Source organism: Gopherus flavomarginatus, chromosome 6 (assembly GCF_025201925.1).
Source record: "Gopherus flavomarginatus isolate rGopFla2 chromosome 6, rGopFla2.mat.asm, whole genome shotgun sequence".
In the NCBI taxonomy this organism is placed as follows: domain Eukaryota; kingdom Metazoa; phylum Chordata; order Testudines; family Testudinidae; genus Gopherus; species Gopherus flavomarginatus.
The window spans coordinates 80,633,605-80,657,339 of record NC_066622.1 but is presented as its reverse complement, the minus strand read 5'-3'; the positions used below and the strand labels follow the sequence as shown (position 1 = coordinate 80,657,339).

The 23,735-nt window shown below is 43.1% G+C and overlaps 1 protein-coding gene and 1 long non-coding RNA gene across 3 annotated transcripts in view; both read left to right on the top strand.

Moving 5' to 3' along the window:
• The window catches only part of LOC127054338 (uncharacterized), a 788,041-nt gene that overhangs the window by 256,527 nt on the left and 507,779 nt on the right, over positions 1-23,735 (top strand). The gene's annotated exons all lie outside the window — the stretch shown is intronic.
• The window catches only part of TMEM254 (transmembrane protein 254), a 67,863-nt gene continuing 58,828 nt past the window's right edge, over positions 14,701-23,735 (top strand). The window contains exons 1-3 of one of the 2 annotated variants that reach the window (XM_050960361.1): positions 14,701-15,305; positions 18,074-18,177; positions 21,586-21,645. In XM_050960361.1, coding sequence (XP_050816318.1) covers positions 15,213-15,305; positions 18,074-18,177; positions 21,586-21,645 — 257 coding nt within the window. In that variant the 5' untranslated portion in view covers positions 14,701-15,212. The remainder of the gene's footprint in view (positions 15,306-18,073; positions 18,178-21,585; positions 21,646-23,735) is intronic. The other variant, XM_050960360.1, reaches the window with a different exon arrangement.

The window sequence follows — 23,735 nt, the reverse complement described above, 5'->3', positions numbered from 1 at the left end:
CAAAGTGTCTCTTACTGGGGCCTTTATAAAGTCAGTGCTGGCAACGGGGAAAAGTTTTCCCAAACGGTCAAGGGTACAGTTTCTCCCTCTTATTTAACATTTTATGGGGGCAGAGAAAATAAGGCCTTGTAGCTTCTCCAAACAAAATTCCCCTTGCTTCCAGATTCTAGGTGAGAAGAGCAGGTCTCCTGCTCCAGAACTGGCATTTTTTGTTTCTGCAAATCCAGGTCTCCCTTAAACATTTGTACAGCTCTAATTATGATGATGGGCTTCCTGGCTGTGGATTTATTCCTTTAGAACAAAAACAGCCTATCGTCCTTACTGTAGAAAAACTCACAGAGTGTTGTCTTCTGATTAAGCACTGCCCTATGAGCCCAAAAATGGGATATCTTTTCATCTGTTTATGGCCAAATCCTGCTCATACTCCTCATTCAACCAAGTGGCCTGCGTCTGAAATGCCATGAGTAGTTTAAAGGAAGTCAAGGGATGGTTCCTATTAGTAAGGGTTACAGAACTGGGCCTAAGGTGGGATATAACAATCATGACTGAAGTATTAACTCAAAAGAGAGATCAGAATTATTTAAAGTGGTTAATGATAATATGTATATGAATTAACAAGGAGCACTAATATGAAATTCAACATTGGGTTATATAGTAGGAAATAATTATTACTGCAGCAGTGGGTCAATTAGTTTGTGTAATAATTTGTCAATAGAGGCCACTGAAGGCTATCACAGGGGAGGTTTCAAGAGTAACAACATAATTATTGTATATGGCTTTTGTTACAAACTGTCGCCAAACATTTTGCAAAGTCTGGGGTCTGTTTCTGCTTACGTTGAAGCCAACGGGTACAGATTTGAGGTCCTTAAGCTGTATACACAGAGCTCACACATCCACCACTGAAGTGCAACCACCTCTGGGTCACAACACAACAACTTAAACACACAGCAATACAATAGCAGTTTAGAAAAGAAGGCAAATACACTATCCAATAGAATCTGCATATACGATAGTGTAGAAAAAACGTGTGGATTTTGCATAGACAACAATTCTGCACTAATGGAATGGACCGATCCCTCCATTATCCTCTCCTTACCCCCATCCCTGTCCTGCGTGATTTTTGTTATGTTTGTTTTCTTTTAACTTATCACTTCCATAACTTGGGCGGTTATGGCACACATCAATTCCATGCAATCTTCTTCATGCAAGACATCTTCAATCACCAACTCTCTGGACTGTCTGGAAGACTTACCTTTCCATTCAAATGATAAATACATACATTTTAGGTACGCCTCAGATTGGTGAAACACAGCAATAATCTCCCAAACTTTGCCCACAAGCCACACTCTCCTCATGTGAGACTGTACTCATGAAATCTTGTGCAGATGTTTAAAATATGATCATCTGTGTTCTTGCTTTGGCTCCCCCTTACTCGGGTGTAGATATGCCATGGGGCAGGTCTGGCTTAAGGCAGCTCCCAGTCACATGAGGATGTCTGAATAGAAACTTTCACTTTTAAGTTATGTTTCTAGCCATCATAGCTGCCAAGAAATGCTTGACAATGTGATCTCAGCATAGCTGGTCTGATCTATATGGGGACTTAGTTTGGCTTAACTATGCTGCTCAGGGGTGTGGATTTTTCACACTCTTGAGTGATGTAGTCATGCTAACCTAATTTATTAGTATAGACCAGGCCTACATATCTGCTGCTTTGGAAGAGGGGAAGGGGATTCCTTGTCTACAGTTGGGCTTAGCAACAAAACTGGTGCAGTTACTAGCCATTAACTGAGGATGACTCAGAGCAAGAGAAGGCCTTGGTTAGCACACCATCCAGATGAATAGGGCGGTTCACACTTCCTGGAGCTATTGTTTTAGACACATTGTCAAGCAGACTCTTTACACTTCCATGTTTCCAAGATTTTCTTTGCAATGCTAATGGCCAGAGATTTAAGTTTTATTTAAAAAACAAAAAAGTGAGATCCCAGAAAGCAAGATGGTAGTTTCAAAGGTCCCTCTCCTCCCTCTCACACCCCTGCAAAAACACCACAATGGGCCACCACTAATCCAATGTGACCTGGCCTAAAATGAGCCCTGATTTCAGGTATCTGGGACTAAACCAGGGTCCCACTGAAAACTATGGTAGTTTTGCCGTTGATTTCAGAGAGGCCAGTCTGCTGGTATAAAGGGGCCTAAGAGAGGGCAGAAACAGACAAGAAATACACAGAAAACATTTACAGCACAGGGGCTGCATAGGCTTAGCGACATGCTGGGTGGCAGCAACAATAACAAGGAACAGATTAAAAATGTTTATTAAAGCTAATGTTAAAAAATTATATAATACATACATTGAGAAAAGATTGCCTGTACATCTGAATATAGTGCTTAGGTTATCCACAAATACAAAGTTTGCTTTTTAAAGTCATAAGATACATATAGCGCATAATCAACAATAACCCACATTTAGGTGAATGACTTTAAGAATAGAGTTTAGATATTTAGCATCCATCGGGTACACTACTCATGAAAAAAGTTATACAGAGAGTTGGTGGCGGAAAGCAAAATATATCATAGTACTGTACAGAACAGCCCATTGGCAACTGTGGGGAAACTGAGGGGAGATGGCTCTGCATCTGCTCTAATTTATGCCATGGGCTGCATCAGCCATTAGAACAGCTCTGATTCTGGGAGGTGCAAAGGGGAGTCCTGAGCTGTAGAGCACAGAATGTCTCTGAGCACCACACTCTGTATACATAACAATATGTAAAAAGCCCACAAAAACAAGATATTCCACTGCCCACACGTCTCTCCCTGGGGGGGGAGGACAAGCAAACAAATAACAAACAACATGTGTCTGATGTTAGTAAGCAGAACTTTCCATTGCATCCAGTAGGGAGTTGTGTTCAAAAATCAGTGGTACAACTTTGCCCTCAGACATTTACACATCATAAAAGAGCGGCTCATCTCATGCTTGCTTATCTGAAACACCTTGTTATCTTGGTGTAAAATTTTGCAGCCCATTATTTACTAATCAACACCACTTTGATTCTGGGCTTGACACCAATGCAGAGAGCAATAGAAGGGATAGCTTATGCCACTGAAATAAAAATGTCAAAGGACGTCTGAAGTGTTCCAAAAGATTTCACATTCAAATGTATTACAACAAAGTTTGTAATGGGTCCATTCTATTCTATATAGGTTCTTATGGCACACTCATTACCATAGTATCTCAGTGCCTTCAAGAAATACATTAAGCAGCTTTACTAACATCTGACGTTGTTTGTTTGCTTGTCCTCCCTCCAGGGAGAAAAGTGTGGGCAGGGGAATGTCTTATTTTAATAGTTCCCCCCCTTTTTTTGTTATGTATATATGTCAGAGAAGGGCATGACATGTTGGAGAAGTTCACCTTCTTCTTGGAGTGAAAGGTAGTGAGCTTTGTTAGGATCCTTAGTTCCTGGGTGAGTTCATTCCAGAGTCTTGAACCAACCCCTGTGGAAGATCTGCCTCTTGCACATATGAGTTTTACCTTTAGTGCAGTTTAGAGAGTGCCATTGTGTCCAAGAAGCGTTCTGTTCCTGCTTCTGAAGTGAATTTTCCAACATCAGATAATTTACAGGCAGCCCAGACTTCCCCCTTATCCATGTCAATAAGAACAGGATCACATAAAAAAATGTACAGCCCTAAAATTTCAGAAGTGTTCAATGTTGTGCTAATTCTGCTCCCCCTGAAGGAGTTGTACAATTGATTTCAATGCACACAGAATTCAGGCAAAATCTCATCCTTAACTGTTATATTTACTGAACCCTTAAAATCCCCCTTTCTACTGCTAGTAAGTCCCTGAAACAGGCTCTGGTCAGCCCTGAAATTAGTTATCTAAGAGTGCTGTTTGAAAAACAGCTGGCCTTTTTCTCTTCCCTGCCTGCTGCTGAGTACCTAGGCTCCCAAAATCATGTGCTGATGTCCAAAGCACAGTTTTCTTAAAAATCTAGATTTCCTGGTGAAAAAAAGAAAGAAAGAAAGAAAGAAAGAAAGAAAGAAAACATGACCTGGAACAGATGCAGTGCCTGAGTCTGCAGGCAGCCTGAAACAATAGGTCTGAGATGTGTAGCCTACACCATTCATCTCGATGGGTCAGTAACTCTGAAACTCTCTGCTTTGATGAGAAAGGATGCTGCCACCATCTCAGTAGAGGACTGGCTGCCACTGGACAATTATGGCTCTCCTGGGGCAGGCGTCCCAATACACATCCCTCTTTTGGGACAGATCCCACCTGAAGACAAGGAGCAATGGCCTGGGGATCGGAGATGTTCAGCCTTCTCAACGAGGAGGGAGGGTGACCACTCAGCAGTCCAGCAGATGGCTCCAGGTGGGGTAGGGCCCCAGCACAAGAGAGCACCTCAGTGCAGGGGTGGGGTAGGGCCATGAAAGGGGCTCCAACTCGGATGTACCCGCAGTTCAGGATTGTCAAATCCAGCACTGCCTTCATGTTGTCTTCCATGCAACACCTTTTACCTGAAAGTGAAACCCTCTCTTGGGCACCAACCAACCTCCCTTCCCAAGAAAAACGTTGTCTATCAAGCTTTTCCCCGAAATATCCTCCCCAGGTGCAGATTGGTCCTCCCCCTATATATATCTGGTCCATATTGCATGTGTTTCAATGGCAGCTAAGTCCTACACACACACAAGCAGTTCCACTGAAGCCAGTGGGTCTGGTACAGCCACACTGTATCTGGTCACTAAGTTCTGAAATCCTCAGTATGGGCAAGTGCTTAATTTGCATTGCTTTATTGTAATCTTTTCCCCACATCTCCCCTCTCCTTATCACAGATTTTCTGTTGCCATAGATCTTACAACATGATCAATCAACACTTTCAACTCAGACTTACTTCAATGGCACATGAGGGCCCTCAGCAGCACCTTACAATAGCAGGCTGCAAGTGTTGTAGGACTTTCTTTGATTTCTGTAAAATACCACACCCTCACATAATGCTATAGAAATACTAACAAAGACAACAGCATAGTTTCCCAAACCTGATTACAAATCTTCAGGCCTATGAAGAGAAGTAAACTTAGCCTCAAGGCTTTTTCCACAGGAACTGGAGACAAATGGTCTGGAGTCTCCTCTCCTCCCTGTCCCCAGAGCAGAAGCCCTACCTTTATTTTCACTGTTGTTTTCACCCTTCTTAAAAGCAAGATGCTCTACGCCTGCTGGAACATGTTACCCATCCATCTTACTCCACCAATGGCCTCTGTTGCTAAGCCCATGTTGTTGTTTTTCCTCACCTCACCCTGCCTTCTCTCCATGATTCATGTAAGACCCACTGAGAAAATGCATTATATTAGAAAAACGTGTTAGTGAACATGATTTTGACCTTCAAGGGCAGTCATGCTTAAGATGTGCTAGCTGGTTGCAGTAAACTCTAGCATCCATCTCTCAGTGGTCAGAAACTTTTCCTCTTTCGCAAAACTATACTCTACAGTGTCCAACACCATGCTTTTAAAATCTGGACAGTCTCCAATGCATTAAACATCTTGCCTTAAGGGTTAAGGGCCAGCAAAAAGGAGGGGCGCTAGGTAGCAAGCCAGCATTTAGAAAATGAAGATGACCAGGAAGTCATTTATTGGGGATACAAATGGTACAGGTAACCAGGCTAGTGATTAGAGCAAGAAACTGGCAGTCAGGAAGCTCACCAGTAGTTTTATCACCCACTCATTCCTTTACCATTTGATTGTTTCATGACTCACTCATTGCACAACGCTGGGCAAGCAACTTCATCTTGCATCCGAGGAAGTGGATATTCACCCACGAAAGCTCATGCTCCAATACGTCTGTTAGTCTATAAGGTGACACAGGAGTCTTTGCAACTTCATCTTGATGTACCATATATCTGGGTGTAATTTATCTTTGTAAAGAGCTTGGTGAGTGTCAGATGAAAGTTGTTTTGTAAATAAAGTTGTGTGTGTATATAAAACTGCTTGTTACTATTTTGCTTTTTTTTTATTTTAAACTATGCAATGCATTAAAAAACAATAACAGGATAGACTCAGGGTATGTGTACACTTCAAACTGGCAGTGAAATTTCCAGCTTAGGTAGATGTGCGTGAGTTAGGTTGGATTAAGCTTGTGCACTAAAAATAGAAGTGTAGTGCAGTCGGGGCTATTTTTAGCATGCTAGCTCCATCAAAGCTAGGGTGCGTAGGTCTACCCAGCATGGAAATTACAGCTCCAGCTTGAAGCGTAATCAAACCCTAAGTCTATTCTTAGAGAGAGAAACACAAAATGTAGTCACTAGAAGTGCATTGGCAGCACTAACCAGGTTTCCATCATACATCAGTAAATCCCAGTTGCAAACCATTTTTAAAATCCTGCCTACACTGCAAACTGGAACTATGTTGTAGCCAGTTCTCCTAAGTCATTCTGCTGTAAGCAAGGGCTTAATAATTAATAGAACATGCAAATGTCAGAGGCAATTAATTGTGATTGTGATTCTTTGTGTTTATCTTTCTTTTCCTTTCCCTTTTCCTTTTCAGATAAAAAGCCCATGATGATAATTGCATGTCTAGTCAGTGAGATGGTATACAGAATATATTAAGCATATGGGACTTTGGCACAAATTAAAAGCCAAATGCTGCTCTCCTCTGTACATACTCAATTTCTTTTGAAATCAATGGGATTTCTACACTTATATACTTAATGGAAGAATTTTATCCTAAATGTTTGTAAAGATGACATATGACTGAGGCTGATATAGCTAATGAGATCCAAGCCATGAATTGTGCCCCTACAATCACTGTTCAAAATATGATCCCAAACAACTAGTTAAATTTTCCAGCACATTTTAATACATTAATAATTTATGTATGAGAAGTATATAGCTATCATTCTCATTGTACAAAGAACTTCCATATACTGCAAAAAAAAAGATGTGTTTTTAACTTGGATTAGCTATCTTGGGTTAAAATAGAAGTGAACACATGGCAATTACCCATTGATTACAGTCAGGATAGACAGCTGGAGTTCAACCCTCAAGGTCTCCTGTAGACTTTAGCTTGACTTGCTAACCTGAATTCAAAACTGAATTGCCATGTAGTCATTGCTATTTTAACCAGAATTTGCTAACTCAAATTAGTTAGCTAACCTGAGTTAAGAACACACCTTTTTTGCAGTGTAGACATACCCACAAATTGAGGGGAGAAAACACCCTTTAGTGTTTCTATTTATTTCTGTGTAATGTATTTCTCAATACATTTGAAAATTTGACCACTTGTTTAATTGCTTAAATATAGATTTAGGAAGGTAACATTGGGCTTCTATTGTTGAAAATCTTGGCCATTATATATAATATTTTAAAAATTTGTGAAGTTAAGAAGGATAGTGTTTTTGCTTAGTTTGTGTCTCATCTTAGAACTTAAAAGCAACAGTGATCATTTTAAACCAACAATTAATTCAAAGAAAAAAATATTTTTTAAGAGGAATGAGATTGTGAGGGAGGTTATTTTTAAAAAAACGCATAGTAAATTAGTTTAATAGTAAGGAAATACTTGCAGCACTCTCATTACAGCCTTGTTTGTTATTTAACTCTGAGTAGTAGAAATCTTTTGTTAAGTCCATCTCCTTACAGAATTTACACTGAATAAATACATATTCTGTCTCATCTACACTAACCTTTCAACTCAGTTCAAAGTTGGCTGCAGCTAAATAATTTCCTAACAAGGGGCCCAATCCTGCAACCCCAGATTAGCCCAAACGATGTTTCAAAATTCTTTAGATGGAATCAAACGCCTAAAACCTAAATTTCTTCTTCCTTTCCACCCCTAACCATTCCCTCCCAAAAGAAAAAAAAAAGGACACAAAAGAAGAAACCCTGTCTCTTGCTATCTAGTCTCTGGCATCTATCAAGACCACAAAATACAAGTGACAGACTGCCTGACAAATAGCTTTTGTTCCCAGATAGTCCTAAAACCATGTCTCTAACTTGGAGGAAAAACAAATTTTGCACTGTACTAGAAACAACACACATGGCTTTAGCATTTAAAATCTGAAAGACTAATTTAATGTTGTAAACAATGTGTGAAATGAGCAGCAGAAATGTAGAAGCAGCATTGCTCCGTCTACTTTAACTGCCTTTCAGCAGGACAAACCCATCAATCAGCTTTTAAACCTGGGCCTGGTCTAAACTTAAAATTTAGGTCAACCAAGCTATGTTGCTTGGGGTGTGAAAAATCCAAGCCACTGAGCAACATAGTTATGTCAGCCTAACCCCAGTGTAGATGCACGCAGGTGTATGGAAGAATGCTTTGGTCAGAGTCCACCTGGCTACTGTCACTAGAGGAAGTGGCAGAAAAAAAATCCTTTTTCTGGTGTAAACTTGTCTACAGTATGGGGTCGTGCTGACATACCTACAGTACCCTAGCTATGCCAGTATAGTCACCGTAGTGTAGATATGGACTCAGTGGCTGTGAAAACTGGTACCTTCACTGTGAGACCTGCAACCTCAGAGGCCTCTCAATGGAAGCAGGTTTTAGAGTGGGTGTTCTGTCTTTGCAGTTTTGTTCAGGGAGAGATATTGTCTCTGTATTGCCTGTATTGATCTTGCCAAATGATCCATGTCAGCCTTAAATTTCATCTACTTCCGTAAATATGAACTGCAGATTAAATGTTACTGAAGAATAGAAAGATAAAACAGTTACTGTGCATTATATAGCAATGGAGACACATTTCCCATCCTCTCCAGTCTCTAAAGATTGCTTTCTCCTTTAATTTTCTAAGGCCAACACATATTCACATATGTCTTCACTGCCAAAAAAGGTGATTTTTTTAACGGGATGACTAAAACACAATAGCGATCTTCCTGTAAAAACCTAGTGGAGAAAGGCACATGTCTTTTTTGTGGTAGTTCAGTTCAGTTTTATATTCAGGCAAGGTCAACACTATATCCATAATTGACCACATAGTTGCATGGCCATAAGAACTACTGAGGCTGATCTCTGCTAGAATTCACAGTGGGATAGCTAACTCGCTTTAATTATCCCACTGTAAAAAACACATCTTTCTTGCCAGCAAAGACAGCCTTAGAACAATCTTTTGGAGAGAATTCAAGGATCCTCCACCTCCTAACTGTAGAAGAGAACTTCAACAAAGGGCAGCCTGCCACAGGGCACACTCCATTCCCTAGTTGATATTTGGAAGTGGAAGGGATAGTGGAAGGGCTCCCCAGCTGGAGAAGACATTCCCCATTTTTGTCAGCTATCATTCTTACAGCTGATTTTCTTCCATGGACTATGTTAGATAATAGCAACAGCTAATACAAGTTGTTTTCCTACATGTACAACTGTGGGCCTGGCTACACTCAAAACTCCAAAGCGCTCCCGTGGCAGCGCTTTGAAGTGCGAGTGTGGTCTCTCCCAACGCTGCAGGTACTCCACCTCTCCGTGGGGATTAGCTTACAGCGCACTCCCAGTGCTGGGGCACTGTTTACACTGGCACTTTGCAGCACTGTAACTTGCTGCGCTCAGGGGGGTGTTTTTTTCACACCCCTGAGCGAGAAAGTTGCAGCGCTGTAAAGCGCCAGTGTAGCCAAGGCCACAGTTTGCAGCAAGAGCACACAGTATTTCACACACTTCATCTAGTATTAAGCCAATTACAGTGGTGAGGGGGGAAGTAAATCAAATGATTATTTAGTAAACTGATCAAATACCCAGTGATGAGCTGCCAAAATCTTAACAACCGGTCCCCTACCAGGTCTTTGGCGGCACTTCAGCAGTGGGTCCTTCAGTGCAGCGGAAGACTTGGAGCGAGTGAAGGACCTGCCATAGAAGTGCCACCGAAGACTTGGAGTGCCACCCAGTAAGTACAAGCACCACATGTTTTTTTCATGTTTTTTTTTAGTCATCCCTGCCAGGGCCCCATTGAAATTGGGCCCCTCATTTCCTAAAGCTGGCCCTGCACATTGGGGTTGCAATATTGTATCGAGGGCCGGGTAGGGAAGGCTGTGCCTCCCAAAACAGCCTGTCCCCTTCATCCAACCCCCACCCACGTCCTGCCCCCGACTGCCCCCCCTCAGAACCCGCAACCCATCAACCCCCCCGCTCCTTGTCCCCTGACCACCCCCTCCTGAGACCCCCCCAACCTAACTACCCCCCAGGACCCCACCCCCTACCTAACTCGCCCCGCTCCCTGTCCCCTGATTGCCCCGACCCCATCCACCAACACCCAGACAGACTCCTGGAACTCCCACACCTACACACACCCCCCCATTCCCTGTCCCCTGACTGTCCCCCCCAACCGCTCCCTGTTCCTTATCCAACCCCTCCTCCCAGCCCCGGCCTGGCCCCCTTACCATGCTGCTCAGGGCAGTGTGTACGGATGCCCGCGGCGGCCCGCTGGAGCTCGTAGCCGCCCCCCCTCCATCTTGCCACTCAAAGCAGCAGGAGCTGCAGAGCTGCCCAGAGCGCTGGCGCCGGTGGCTCAGCACGCTGCAGCAATGCGAGGGAAGAAGCAGGGGAAGGGCCAGGGGAGCCTCTCCAGCTGGGAGCTCAGGCAGACCGGAGACAGGACAGTCCTGCCGGCCAGATGTGGCCCGCAGACCAGAGTTGTTTGCCCACCCACCCCTTTAACAGCCGGTTCTACGCCGGCTTCTAAATTTAACAACCGGTTCTTGTGAACCAGTGGGAACCGGCTCCAGCTCACCACTAAATCCTCTAAATTTCAGAGTCACTTCTAAAGAGATCTGAATGCAGTTTCAGGTTTCTTCCAGACAGCCACCAGCAGAAAGATTTAGCTAAACTGGAGGAAATAAAGAGAAGGGAAGCAAAAATAATTAAAGGACTGGGTGAATTGATTTATGAGGCAATTAAAGGAGCTAATGATGACCCTAGTTTTGCAAAGGTCTTTAAGGACTATCTTATTTGAAAACCCAGAGCTTCAGGTAAACCACTGCCATCTCTATATTGTTTTTAAAATCTGGATTAGAAAGGAGTAGCTAAGTGGCTGCTTGTAAGATTGTGGTTAGCTGTATTGCTAGACTAAGGGATGGCTAAAGTGGTAATCCTATACCACATATTTGAAGGATATAAATCCCAAGAATGGACCCATCTCATTCCCCTCTTGTGGAGAAATCTGTGGTAGGAGGCTATGTGGGAGAAAACTTCAATGAGGATTCCCTGACATCTGCTGGTGCTGTGGATTTGCATCTCTCCTCCATCATTAAACAGGCTTTGGGACTCACTCCTGCAAACCCGGTAATCCATAGGAGGCCTGGCTAAACCCTAGCAGTCCCACCCCACTTCTCTGGTAAAATAGCCCCTTTGGAGTCACACAACCAGGGACTTCCCCAGCTGTGGTTGCCCTACAGAAAAGATATAGCTTGCTGCATTAACTTGTTTTCAGAATTTCTGCAGTGCCAGGGGTGGGGTGGAACAATGTGTTTGCCTATCTCTGCTTCCTCCTCTTGCATGGACCCAAGACAAGTGAAGCACCCGGAGAAAGGGGGGCAGGGGGCAAGTGTGTCCATGATGGGGGTGACTAAGGAGAAGATCTCTCTGACAGTGGATCAGAATGTGGAGAGGAGGCCATGAAGAGGAACTGCGTAGGACGGTACAAAGGGAATAACTAAGAATAATGGGGTAAAATTAAGAAAGGGAAAAATACTGAATAATGGGGAAAGCTCCGGGTAGTGAGATCTGTCACACTGTAGAATAATCTAATACTAGATTTCTCCCATCTCTAATCCCATGATGTAATCAAATGCAAATTCTCTCTGTAAGGAAAGGTGGTACTATGAATTCAATGGAAACTATAGTCTCTACACCTGTTGTGAAGACAACATGGGGCCTGAATTCCTACCTCAAACTCAAAGACCTGCACAAATACAGATTTGAGGTCAGAATCTGTGACATGGTCCTAGCCCTATTAGGAGATTATTAATTGTAATGTCCTCAGTAATCATTATTATTTACATGTTCAGAGAACTGTACCAAGTTTAGCTAATTAATACACAGAGCACTCCTTCGACTGTCCCCATTTCACAAAGGGGGAAACTGAGGTGTGGAAATTAAGTCCCAGATCCAGAAAGGTATTTAGGTTTCTAACTTTCATGGAAATCAGTGGAAGTTAGAAGCCTAAGTATATCTATGGATCCAGGCCAAGGTGACTTGCCCGGAGTGAAAACCAGCCTATCTGCTTACCACTACTTGCTCATTACCCTGGGCCACAATGCCTACTTCAAATCAGATTCACTCTGCAATTAGTGACAGGTTTCAGAGTAGCAGCCGTGTTAGTCTGTATCCACAAAAAGAACAGGAGTACTTGTGGCACCTTCGAGACTAACAAATTTATTTGACCATAAACTTTCGTGGGCTACAGCCCACTTCATCAGATGCATAGAGATGGATTTCCTCTCCATATGGCTAAATTCAGTGCCTTGCATAGTCTATGCATCTGATGAAGTGGAATGTAGCCCACGAAAATTTATGCTCAAATAAATTTGTTAGTCTTTAAGGTACCACAAGTACTCTTGTTCTTTCACTCTACAGTTAATTATCCCAAGAGTGCATTTGTGTTTCATTTCAAAAAATCACCTACAAAATCCAGCCCAGTGGTCTAACAGCAGCACTAGTTCTTGAATTCCCAAGCTAGCAGGAAGACATGCGGCTCTAACCCCAGAAGCCAGGATGACAGCATGCTGCATCTGCTCAAAGCTCAAGCTGACACAGGTCTTCCCTAGGGAGCTACATGGAACCCAGGTCAAAGGGGAGAGAGAACAGCAGCAAGAAGCTGTTGATGGAGGGGAGGAGCACAATGTGGGATTCACAGGGAATAACCCTCCCAATTAAAAACCACCTGCCTGAGCAAGTCTGAGTATGCAAGTAGACAGACCCTTTGTAGAAAACCTGCCTTTGTTAGCAAAGATTTAAGATACCCTCACCCTCACCCCGACCTGGGGCACCAGTTCAGATTTGGGGAGGGGGAAACTTTAAGCATGATTCCGGGGGCCAAATAGGAATCTGAAAACTCTAGTTTTTTGGCAGATAATTTAATAATTAGCTGACAGGAACACTGTAGCTAATTCCTATATAAAAGAAAGAAAATTAAATAAATATTAGACCCACTCAGCTCTAATACTAACATGTTCTGACATCTTGTGACAAGTCACTTAAGGGACACTGGTTAGGTTTACAATTTTAATGTATATTCTTACTTTGTTACTAACTCTGTTGAGAGAGAGAGAAAGAGATATGCCATCAGGACTCCTGGGTTCTGGGAGGGGAGTGGGGTCTAGTGGGTTACAGTGAGGAGTCAGATACTTCTGGGTTATATACAAGAACATAAGAATAGCCATACTGGGTCAGATCAATGGTCCATCTAGCCCAATATCCCAACAGTGGTCAATACCAGGTGCTTCAGAGGGAATGAACAGACAGGCAAGTGATTCATCCCCGTCACCCACTCTCAGCTTCTGGCAAACAGAGGATAGGGACACTTCAGAGCAAGATCATAGAATCACTAAGGTTGGAAGGGACTTCAGGAGATCATCTAGTCCAACCCCCTGCTCAAAGCAGGACCAATCCCACTTCCCTAAATGGCCCTCTCAAGGATTGAACTCACAACCCTGTTGCACCCCTGCCCATCCTGGCTAATAGCCATTGATGCACCTATCCTCCATTAACTTATCCAGTTCTTTTTTGAACCCTATTATAGTTTTGGCCTTCAAAACATCCCTGGCAATGAGTTCCATGGGTTTACTGTGAAGAAAAACCTTTTTTTATTTTAAATCTGCTGCCTATTAATTTCATTGGGTGATGCCTAGTTCTTGTGTCATGCGAAGGAGTAAATAACATTTCCTTATTCAATTTTTCCACACCATTAATGATTTTATAGACCTTATCATATCTCTGTTAGTTGTCTCTTTTCCAAGCTGAAAAATCCCAGTCTTATTAATCTCTCTTCATACTGAAGCTATTCCATTCCCCAATCATTTCTGTTGCCCTTCTCTGTACGTTATCCAATTCTAATATATCTTTTTAGAGATGGGGTGACAAGATCTGCATTCAGTATTCAAGATGTGGGCGTACCATGGATTTATACAGAGGCCATGATATTTTGTTTTACTATCTATCCTTTTCCTAATGATTCCCAACATCGTTAGCTTTTTTGATTGCCAAGACAGAGTGAGTGGATGTTTTCAGAGAACTATCCAGAATAACTCCAAGATCTCTTTCTTGACAGGTAGAAGCTAATTTAGACTCCATCATTTTGTATATATACTTGGGATTGTATTTTGCCATGTGCATTACTTGGCATTTATCAACACTGAATTTCATCTATTCTGGTGCCCAGTCAGCCAGTTTTCTGAGGTCCCTTTGTAACTCTTCACAGTCTGCTTTGGATTTAACTAGCTTGAATAATTTTGCAAATTTGGCCACCTCACTTTATTCTTTCTCCTCCCCCAGATCATTTCTGAACATGTTGAACAGTACTGGTCCCAGTACAGACCCCCCACCCCACCCCCAGGGGACGCCACTATTTAGTATTTATGGCGCTGCATTCTGAGAACTCATCTCGTCTCACCCTTTGTCGTCTATCTTTCAACTGGAGTGCCTGCCAATGCTTTCAGGATCATCTAAGGAGCTTTAATTTAACGACAGGCCCTTTGGTACTTTAATCCCCATGCCTCTGTTTATAAACAAACTCCCCCACCCAGGGCTAAAGCTGGCAGCAGCCCAGAACTCACCCTGGGCGGCCCTTAAGAGCCTGCCTGCGGCCAGGGCATGCGCTCCAAGCAGCCCTCCGCCATGAAATTGGGGCGGGGGGAGGAGCCCCACCCCCTCCACCTGGCGCCCCCATGCATGCCACTCTCTAGTGAGAGAGCTCTGGGGCGCCCCAATGCGCTCAGCGTAGCCCCCTCCAGCGAGCCCCGGGAGCTCGAATGCAGCCAGCACCTCCCCGGCCCGCTGGGACGCCAACAGCAGCCAACGGCCCCGCAGCAGAGCTGAGCTGTCAGCGCCACAGCGGGGCGGGGCTTCTGGCAGCTTCTCCTCCCTCCCCAGCAGAGAGGTTCGAGCTCCGGCCTGCTCGTCCCCAGTCCCCCCCGGCGGGAATGGTTCGGTCCGGGTGCAATAATTCTTTCTCCTCCCTTCTCCTCGGCCGACAGTGACGGCGCTTGCCCCGCCTCCGTGGGGCGATGCTGTGAGCGGCGCTCGAGCCCAGCGCTAACATGGAGGCGCCCCCCCTGAATCCTGGCGGCTATTTCCGGTGCGCCAGCCGCTTCTGGATGGGCGTCATCGCCGTCTCCATAGGCTACTTCGCTGTGAGTAGCCGGGCAGCCCGCGCCGGGAGGGGTGCTGGGGGTCAGGGTGAATGGGGGGGGGGCAGGGATGAGGCAGGGGTGTCAGGAATAGAGGGCGGATAGGGTGCGTGTGGCAGGCGGTAGGGGAGTGATGGGGGGGGCAGGGTGTGCGCATCCGAGGGGCGGTCCGGTCTCGGCGTGGGGGATTGTTGTGGGAGTTCAGTGAGTGAGGTGGTTTCTTGCATTTCTGAGGTGAGGAAAATGAAAACAGCACAATAAGGGCAGTAGTTTTAGGGGTAGCTATTTTCCCCCACCCCACCTGGTTTGTTTATGCAAGTGTGATATAACGCCCCCTTCTCTAAGAGGTGACAGCAGAAACAAACTTTGCCAGGAGATGCTGAAGGTGATAACGATACTATAGATCTGCCATTCATGTACATCTCCTACACAAGGCTTTTCTGGAGTAGGGATTTTTGCATTTCTATAAAAAAAAAGCCACTCTTGCAAAGAGCAGAGCATCTTCTCCTGATACTAGCACTGCAGTGTTCCTGTGCGCACACAGCTCCTGCTACCCTGAGAGCTAAACATGCTTAGAGTACATTCAACTGGCATAGTGTCAAACACCAGTGAGCCTGGGAGGCTTGTGTACAGTAGCCTTCTGTCCAGTTCTAATAGGAGGATAGCTAAACCCGTATTACCAACAGTTGGAATTAAAAAATAAAATAAAATCGCAGAGAGGCAACTGGCTAGATTTTGTACAGAAAAAGAGGTTCATTCTAACTGAGGAATGAAAGACACAGCTTGTGCACCAAGGAGGAGCACGTCCATCAAAGCTTTTTAAAATAAGGGCAATTTCACTGAATTCTGAAGTGAGTGGGGATGCAACAGGGAGTTTGAAGATGCACTTGCCATCTTTAAATATAGGAGAAAGTGAAGCATTACACTCATAATGCAAATTTGAATAGGCAGAAGGGGAGATGGGTTTCCAGTACTTTTGAATTTAAACATAGTGGAAGCTGAGGCAAAAGTGTATATTGGTAAAAAACACTTCTTAATGGGAGTAGAGACCGAAAGTTACAGTTGACCAATCAGTAAATTGCATGAAAAAAGTGGTGGTGGGTTAGTTTCATTGAGACAACTGCAAGTACCATTATGTTTTGGACTTTTGGTGGCATTCAGCAAAGGGCTAGTCTAGACTTGCAATGTTAAAGCACTGCACTTGCTTAACATGGCTTGTGTAATCACAACAGAGTGCTGGGAGAGAGCTCTGCCAGCCCTCTTTAAAAATTCCCCCACCTCTATGTATGTCCCAGTGGTGGGACACTGTCTACACTGGTGCTTTACAGCGCTGAAACTTGCTGCACTCAGGGGTGTGTTTTTTCACACCCCTGATAGAGAAAGTAGCAGCGTTGTAAAGTGCTGGTGTAAACAAGCCCAAAGAGACTAAGGATTATATGGGCACAGTGACTAAACCAGTCTCATCTTTAAAAATGGACATGGGTTTTAGTTGAAACAGTAGCCAAAGATTACTATGAAAACGAGAGGGAAAGTTCAGTTTGTGTACTTGACAGCCATTTATGTCCTGCATGAGACAATTCCTGCTGCCACCAATAGTAATCTTACTTTTGTTTATATGAGTCTTTCCCAAAGCAACAAGCATGAGAGAATTATTTTAAAAAGATAGGGTATGTCTTTGCTACCCGCCGAATCAGCGGTAGCTTTCGATGTAATCAGGGATCCATTTATCAGAAGTCTGGTCTGGACACAATAAATTGATCCGCGAATTGATGCCAGTACTCCACCTCGGCAGGAGGAGTAAGCGGAGTTGACAGGGGAGCCGCTGTGAGGACGGCTAGGTAAGTCAAACTAAGATACTTCAACTTCAGCTACGCAAATAGCGTAGTTTAAGTTGCGTATCTTAGTTCGACCCCCCCCCCCCCCTCCACTAGTGTAGCCCAGGCTTAAGATTACCAAAATCGGCAGGAGTGGTTCAGGAAAATACCCTTGAACCACTTCTTGAAATTAGTAGATTTCAAGTTGGCTGTATCCATTTAAAAACTCACTTCTGTCCCATCACTGCACAACTTTAGTCCCTACCTGCATCTTTTACCTTCCTATCCTACCCTCACCCTTCCCCAGTCTTTCCCCCCACATGGTTGCTCTCTGTTCCCTTCTATTCTGACCCTATCTCCCTACCTTCCAGTTCCTCCTCAAAACATTTCTGGGGTGGGTGAAGTATTGCACATGCACGACTCAAACATTGTGCAAGTGCTGACATGCTGGTCACCAGCCAAAGCAATTATGCTTTTCCTCCCTTCTCCCACACCCTGAGTGTCTAATCAGCATTTATTGGCAAGTTAGATTTTGAATTTTTCATACTACAGACAATTTATCTTGCCTGTCAAACATCACGCATAGTTCCTGGCTGTTAATGTTTCATTTGGTGCATTTACCACTCATCTCTTTCATTTCCTCTGCCCCTACATCTGGTGTAACTAGCACAAGAAATGCAGTCAGAAGCCTGTTTTGCTTGGATCCTCCAGCCTGCAAGCACCTCTTTTGTTGCAGTCATCTTAGAGGGCTAGTAACCTGCCCGTTAAGGATGGGGGGAGAAATGGACAAAGATGAGAAAGTAGTACACATATTTGAAATCAGCATATATAAGAGTCTAGTTTAATAGCAAGCAAATTTGAGGAGGGATGTGAGGAATCAAATTTAAAGGCTCAAGCTTAATGTTTTCTCCTTAAAGTAAGAATTTGGGGATTACTAAAGGGTATGTTTCTCTTTAGTGGACAGTCTTTTTACCTTCAACAATACCCTACGAGAATCTGGGACAACTTGGCCATGTTACTAAATATTTAGTGGACAGGCACCCCAAACTGCTATATAACGGGTAAGTTTGATTTGGAAAGCTCATGTTTTTGCTGCTTACATTGTTTTGTTTCCCCATCTCCACCCCCTACTTAAGATTCCATAATTTAACTTGATAGTGTGTTACATTTTAATGACGTGTGTTTCACCTCAGTGGAGGTAGGAGTGGTAAAAGGCTAGGTGAGAAACTTGTCAAGGCCAGTCCCTGAGATCCAGAAGCTGAATTGGGAATTTGCAGTCTTTAGGGTGACAAGAACATGTCTATCAAATAATTCTTGGCAACAGTTAAGTTTACAAGGACTCTTATTAACTTTTCTCAAATGCTTCTGCTACCCTGGAAGCATCCCTAAATGGCTGTACAGACACTGCAGGCTGTTTCCAGAGTTCCTCCTTTTCCTCTTAATGCTGCAACTTAGTCTCAGCTTACATTGAAGGACCTTTGTTAAAGGTGTTACAATTTATAGTGTAGACAGGACCAAGGTTTTTTTGGGGTTACTGAACGCTTATGGCTTTATGCCCTTTAAGCTTGTCTGTATATGGAGTTTTTCAGAAAGCTTTTTCAATCAGCTGTTCCTGAGTAACTATGTGTGGACACATTTTTATTCCAGAGTAACTGTCCACACATGGAGTTATTCAGGAACAACTAGATAGAAAGAGTTCTTTCTGAAGAACTATGTTTAGATAAGCCTTTATTGCAGCCAGATCTCATGACTTGGGTGTAGAGAGGACCTTAGACTGTTTAGGACATTCCAGCTTCACTTTTTGTTCCTTTCACCATGCACCGAATCAGGACTCAATCTCATTGTGATTTCCAATCACCAGAGGAACTTGGAACACTTAGGCTTTGGCTACACTTCCCAGTTACAGCATAATAAAACCTCCCAGAGTGCTGTACCTCACTCCCCATCCACACTGTCAAGGCACATACAGTGCTATGTCTCCGCGGCTACAGCACTGCTGGTACTCCACCTTCCCGAGAGGAGTAACAGCTGTTGCGTATTGACCGAGACGCTGTTGCTCCAGTATAAACGGGAAGTAATGTTATTACGTACTGATTGACCTCCGGAAACTCCCCATAATCCTTTTAACTGAAGCGTCCTCTCTTGTTTTGTTGTGAACTCTGGAGGAGGAAGTGCCTTTTCAAAGTGCAGTTTCTGGGGGCTGCTTATCAAAAAACAAACACCACTACTGTTTGCTTTGAATGAGTGAGAAGCAGGCAGGGGGGGCTCCGTTTGGAGTACCAACAGCTAATGTTTGCATGAAGAAAGAGGCAGTGTGGGGGGTTGGGGTCCCTTTCGGCAAGAGGCTGCTTATCTGGTCTGTGAGGAAAAAAAGAAACAGCTGCTGTGTGCTTTCAGTGAGTGAGGGGAGGTCTGAACTTACAAGACAGCATGCTGACACACGCTCAGCACTCCAAAAACCCAGTCTTCCCCCCCTCCCCACCACACTCCCTGTCACACTGCATCCAACCCACCCCCATTTGAAAAGCACATTGCAGCCACTTGAGTGCTGGGATAACTGCCCATAATGCACCACTCCCAATGCAGTTGAAAATGCTGTAGATGTGGCCATGACAGTGCACATTCAGTGTGGACAGACTGCAACTCTTTCCCTACTCAGCTGTACTAAGGTGAGTTTAACTCACAGCGCTGTACAACTGCACGTGTAGCCATATACTTAGTATCTAGAAAAAAGTTACTCAGTGTACCTTGGCTGTTGCTTCAGATGCAAGATTGGTATCCACAGCTCTGAATTGGAACAAGGCTACACATTAAAATTGGTGGTGGACAAATACTACAAGTTCAGAAAAGCTTGCACCTGGGCACCAATATACAAAAGGGCAATTTACAAGAGCATATCAATATAGACAAATGATTTCAGAGACTTGTTTTTAGAAGGGCTTTGTTAAAAGCTTCAAATAGCCCCATCATTACTCTACTTTGAAGACTGACTGCTTTTGACTCATTCGAAAAGCTAGTATTTTCTTAAATGCCAAATTAGGCATATTTAATCTCTTCATACCATCCTTTTATAAACTAAAGCTAATAAAACTTCTAGTAATTATAAATCCAATGAAAAGTTGACTTTGACTTCTCTGGTACTTAGATTGCACCTCTAAGTACAAGGCTAAATTTTGTAGTGAGGCAAGCTTGTATTGACTTCACTGAAAGTTGAGCCTGATACTGTACTACAGGATTTGACCCAATAACTGCTATTTTACAAACATACCATGAAAAGTTTTGGATGAATATCAGGTGTCATAAACAGATGGTTAAGGGTTAATGTCTCTTTTACCTGTAAGGGGTTAACTAGCAGTAAACCTGGAACACCTGACCAGAGGACCAATCAGGAGACAAGATACTTTCAAATCTCGGTGGAGGGAAGCCTTTGTTTGTGCTTTTTGGGTTTTTTCTTTGTTCTCTCTGGGTTCTGAGAGGGACCAGACATGTATACAGACTCTCCAATTTTCTGAAACAGCCTCTCCTGTTCAATTTAGTAAGTACCAGTTAGAAAGGCAGTTTAGTCTTTTGATTGTTTTCTTTATTTGCAAATGTGTATTTTTGCTGGAAGGATTGTATCTCTGGTTGCTGCAATGTGTACTTGTGCTGGGGGGAGGATTCACTCTAGTGTCTATAAGCTGAAAGACCCTGTAACATTTTCCATCTTGATTTTACAGAGACAATTTTTTACTTTTTTTTCTCTTATTAAGAGTTTTTTTCTTTTTATGAACCTGATTGTGTTTTTTTTATTCTTGTGTGAGACCCAAGGGGAGGGAGTCTGCACTCACCAGGGAATTGGTGGGAGAAAGGAGAGAAGGGGGGAGGAAAAGCCTGATTTCTCTCTGTGTTAGGATTACTGTCTCTCTCTCAGGAAGAGTCTGGGAGGGGGAGAGAAGGGGGGGGAGGTGAATTTCATCTCTGTTTTAAGATTCAAGGAGTTGAATCACAGGGATCTCCCAGTGTTACCCAGGGAGGGGAGAATCTGGGAGGAAGAAAGGAGAGGAATGGTTTATTTCCCTTTGTTTTGAGATCCAAGGGCTTTGGGGGCCAGAAAGTGCCCCAAAACACTATTTTTGGGTGGTGGCAGCTCTACCATTTCTAAGCTAGTAATTAAGTTTAGGGGGGTTCAAGCAGGTACCCCACCTTTTGGACGCTAAGGTTCAGAGTGGGGAATCATACCTTGACACCAGGTGCTTTAGGTGATGCACTGTACTTGAACTTCATAGCTTGTCCTTAGAGTACAGTTAAAAGACTCTGCCTCTTTCAAATACGCCCTTTAAATTAAAAATTTGTTGTCCTCTAGAAAAAGCAGAAAGTTAACTTGTCGGTTTCTTAAATATCGTTTTTTCATCTTTTGCTTTATGGTTACAGTGTGGTCCTAATTTTCAACAACATTAAAACTAATGTTTGTGCTTATCTTATCTTACCAGGTTTTGGCTTGCCTGGGGAATTCATATAGCTGAAGCATTGTACAGTATCAAGTTATGCAAGTAAGTTGTGTGGGGTTTTGTTTTTTTTTTTAAATTCCCCTCTATCTATAATGTAGGGCAGGACTTGAGGACTTTCCAGCCCTACATTTCTGTGATTCTATAAAATAACTTCTCAGCATCTTTGTAATCAGAGCTGATACATCCTGTGAAAAATATGAGTGCGGGGTTGGCAGGACTGGGCTGCCACCTAGTGGATTTTTGTGAAGTAGAAAATGTATATAAAGGAATTCTGGAATATAAGAATTCTGTTTGTATCAGTCAGTGTCCAGAAGTCGAGCCCTATTCAAACGAAGATGTATATGGCTCAGGAGTAAAAGATTGTGAAGGCTCCACAGTCAGAGTAATCGTTCATATGTTTACTCTAAACCCCATGTTGATCAGCAATACTTTTGAAATTTTTTTTTTTAAATTAAGTCAGTTGAAAGTATTATGTAGCTCTTCTGCCAACTCTTAAAGTTGCAGCCTTGCTTACATCTTGGCTCATGTGTAGAGGGAACGGGAAGACAGTCTCATGCAGTGTTCTGGAAACCTACACATGCTCTTCTTCCACTTGTCACAGGCTGTTTGGCACTCCTTATTCAGACAGAACTTCAAAGTAAATAGTGCTTTGTTTTGTCCATGTAATGATTGCTTAATAGGGCCCTCAGATTATTTGTATTGGGGAGGGGGGAGGAGTTGTCCTCAGTTGATTTAATTAAAAATGGGAACATGAAGTGATGCCTATTTGCAGTTATATAACTTCCCAGTTTTAGAAGACAGAAAGGTCAGACTTCTCTCTGTTAAAAATACCTCAGATTGTGCACAAATTTACAAAAGCGTATGCCTGATGTTAGACATAGTAGGTATGACAACCCCTTTCTAGGTTTTGCACCCTACAGGAAGCACTTAAGTTTATGCAGCATTATTAAAATGTGAAGTACTATGAATAGGAAGAAATAAAGACTGCTTACTTAACACCTTGTTTCTTAAAAGCCTCTGTCCAGGCAGCTGCTGTTAATATCACTCCAATGATACTAACATCCACTTTCCAGTAGTACTTGTAGACATTACTAAGGAGACAGGAAATGAAATCGAACAGTTAAATCTCATTGAGGGTAGAAAGTATTTGCTTGCCTAGATTATGTATACACACACTTTTTGCAAGAGTGTACTCTTGCATAAGCAAGTTGCAGTATTTGAAAAACTGTCAATGCAGAAAAAAGTCAGGAACACTAAAACCCTGTTTAGACTACAAGAGTCTAGAGCTAGTGTGTTTTAAAAACACTGCCTTTCTTTACAGTAGGTACTAAAAACATGTTCACCTGTATTAGCTAACACATTTTCTATCTGCTCATCTAGACAGGGCTCAACAGTATAAACAGGGTTAGGATATTTTAGCTTAAATTCGGAGAGGGAGCACCAAGTAAGTTGACGCAGTGTGTATAGTTAAAGCTTCCTGTATTACACATGTTAAATCAGAGCTTCAGTCTAGCCCATCAGCTATTTTTATACCTCCAGTAATGAGCTTTTCACTTAGTTCCTGACCAGTTTGTCAGGAGCTTTTGTGGCATTATCTGCTTACCTTTTCCCCAATATAAGGAAGGGCAGGAAAAAGTTAGTGTTTTACATTTTGGAGGATTGTTTTTTAATGAATCTAAATGCACTCCCAGTCTTAGTCTACAGTGACTTAAAGCATATGCTAGATCTCTTGATACTATTCGCCATATGCTCTTGGAAATGGCTGCAGCACGGGAAGAAGCCATTCTTCTGATGGTTTCACCAGTAAAAGTTATGATTTCCAAGCAATAGCACCTGATGAGGGAAGGAGAGGGTTGGAGGCTTGTTTCTAACTAGCAGGTGTGCTGCCATCAGTAGTATCTTTTTTCCTCCTTTCTGCACTATGGAGAAATGGCAAAATAGTTAGCCAGCCCTGCACCTGTTGAGGTCACAGATCTTTTAATGAACATTCAAGCGGTTAAGTTAAATTAGTGTTAAATGTGCTGCTTATGTTCATTTTGTTTGAATTTACCTTGGAAATGTATAGTCAGTACAAAAGTTGCAAACTGTATTAATTTAAAGAGTTGAGAAAACTATTCAAGTGTAATCTTAAT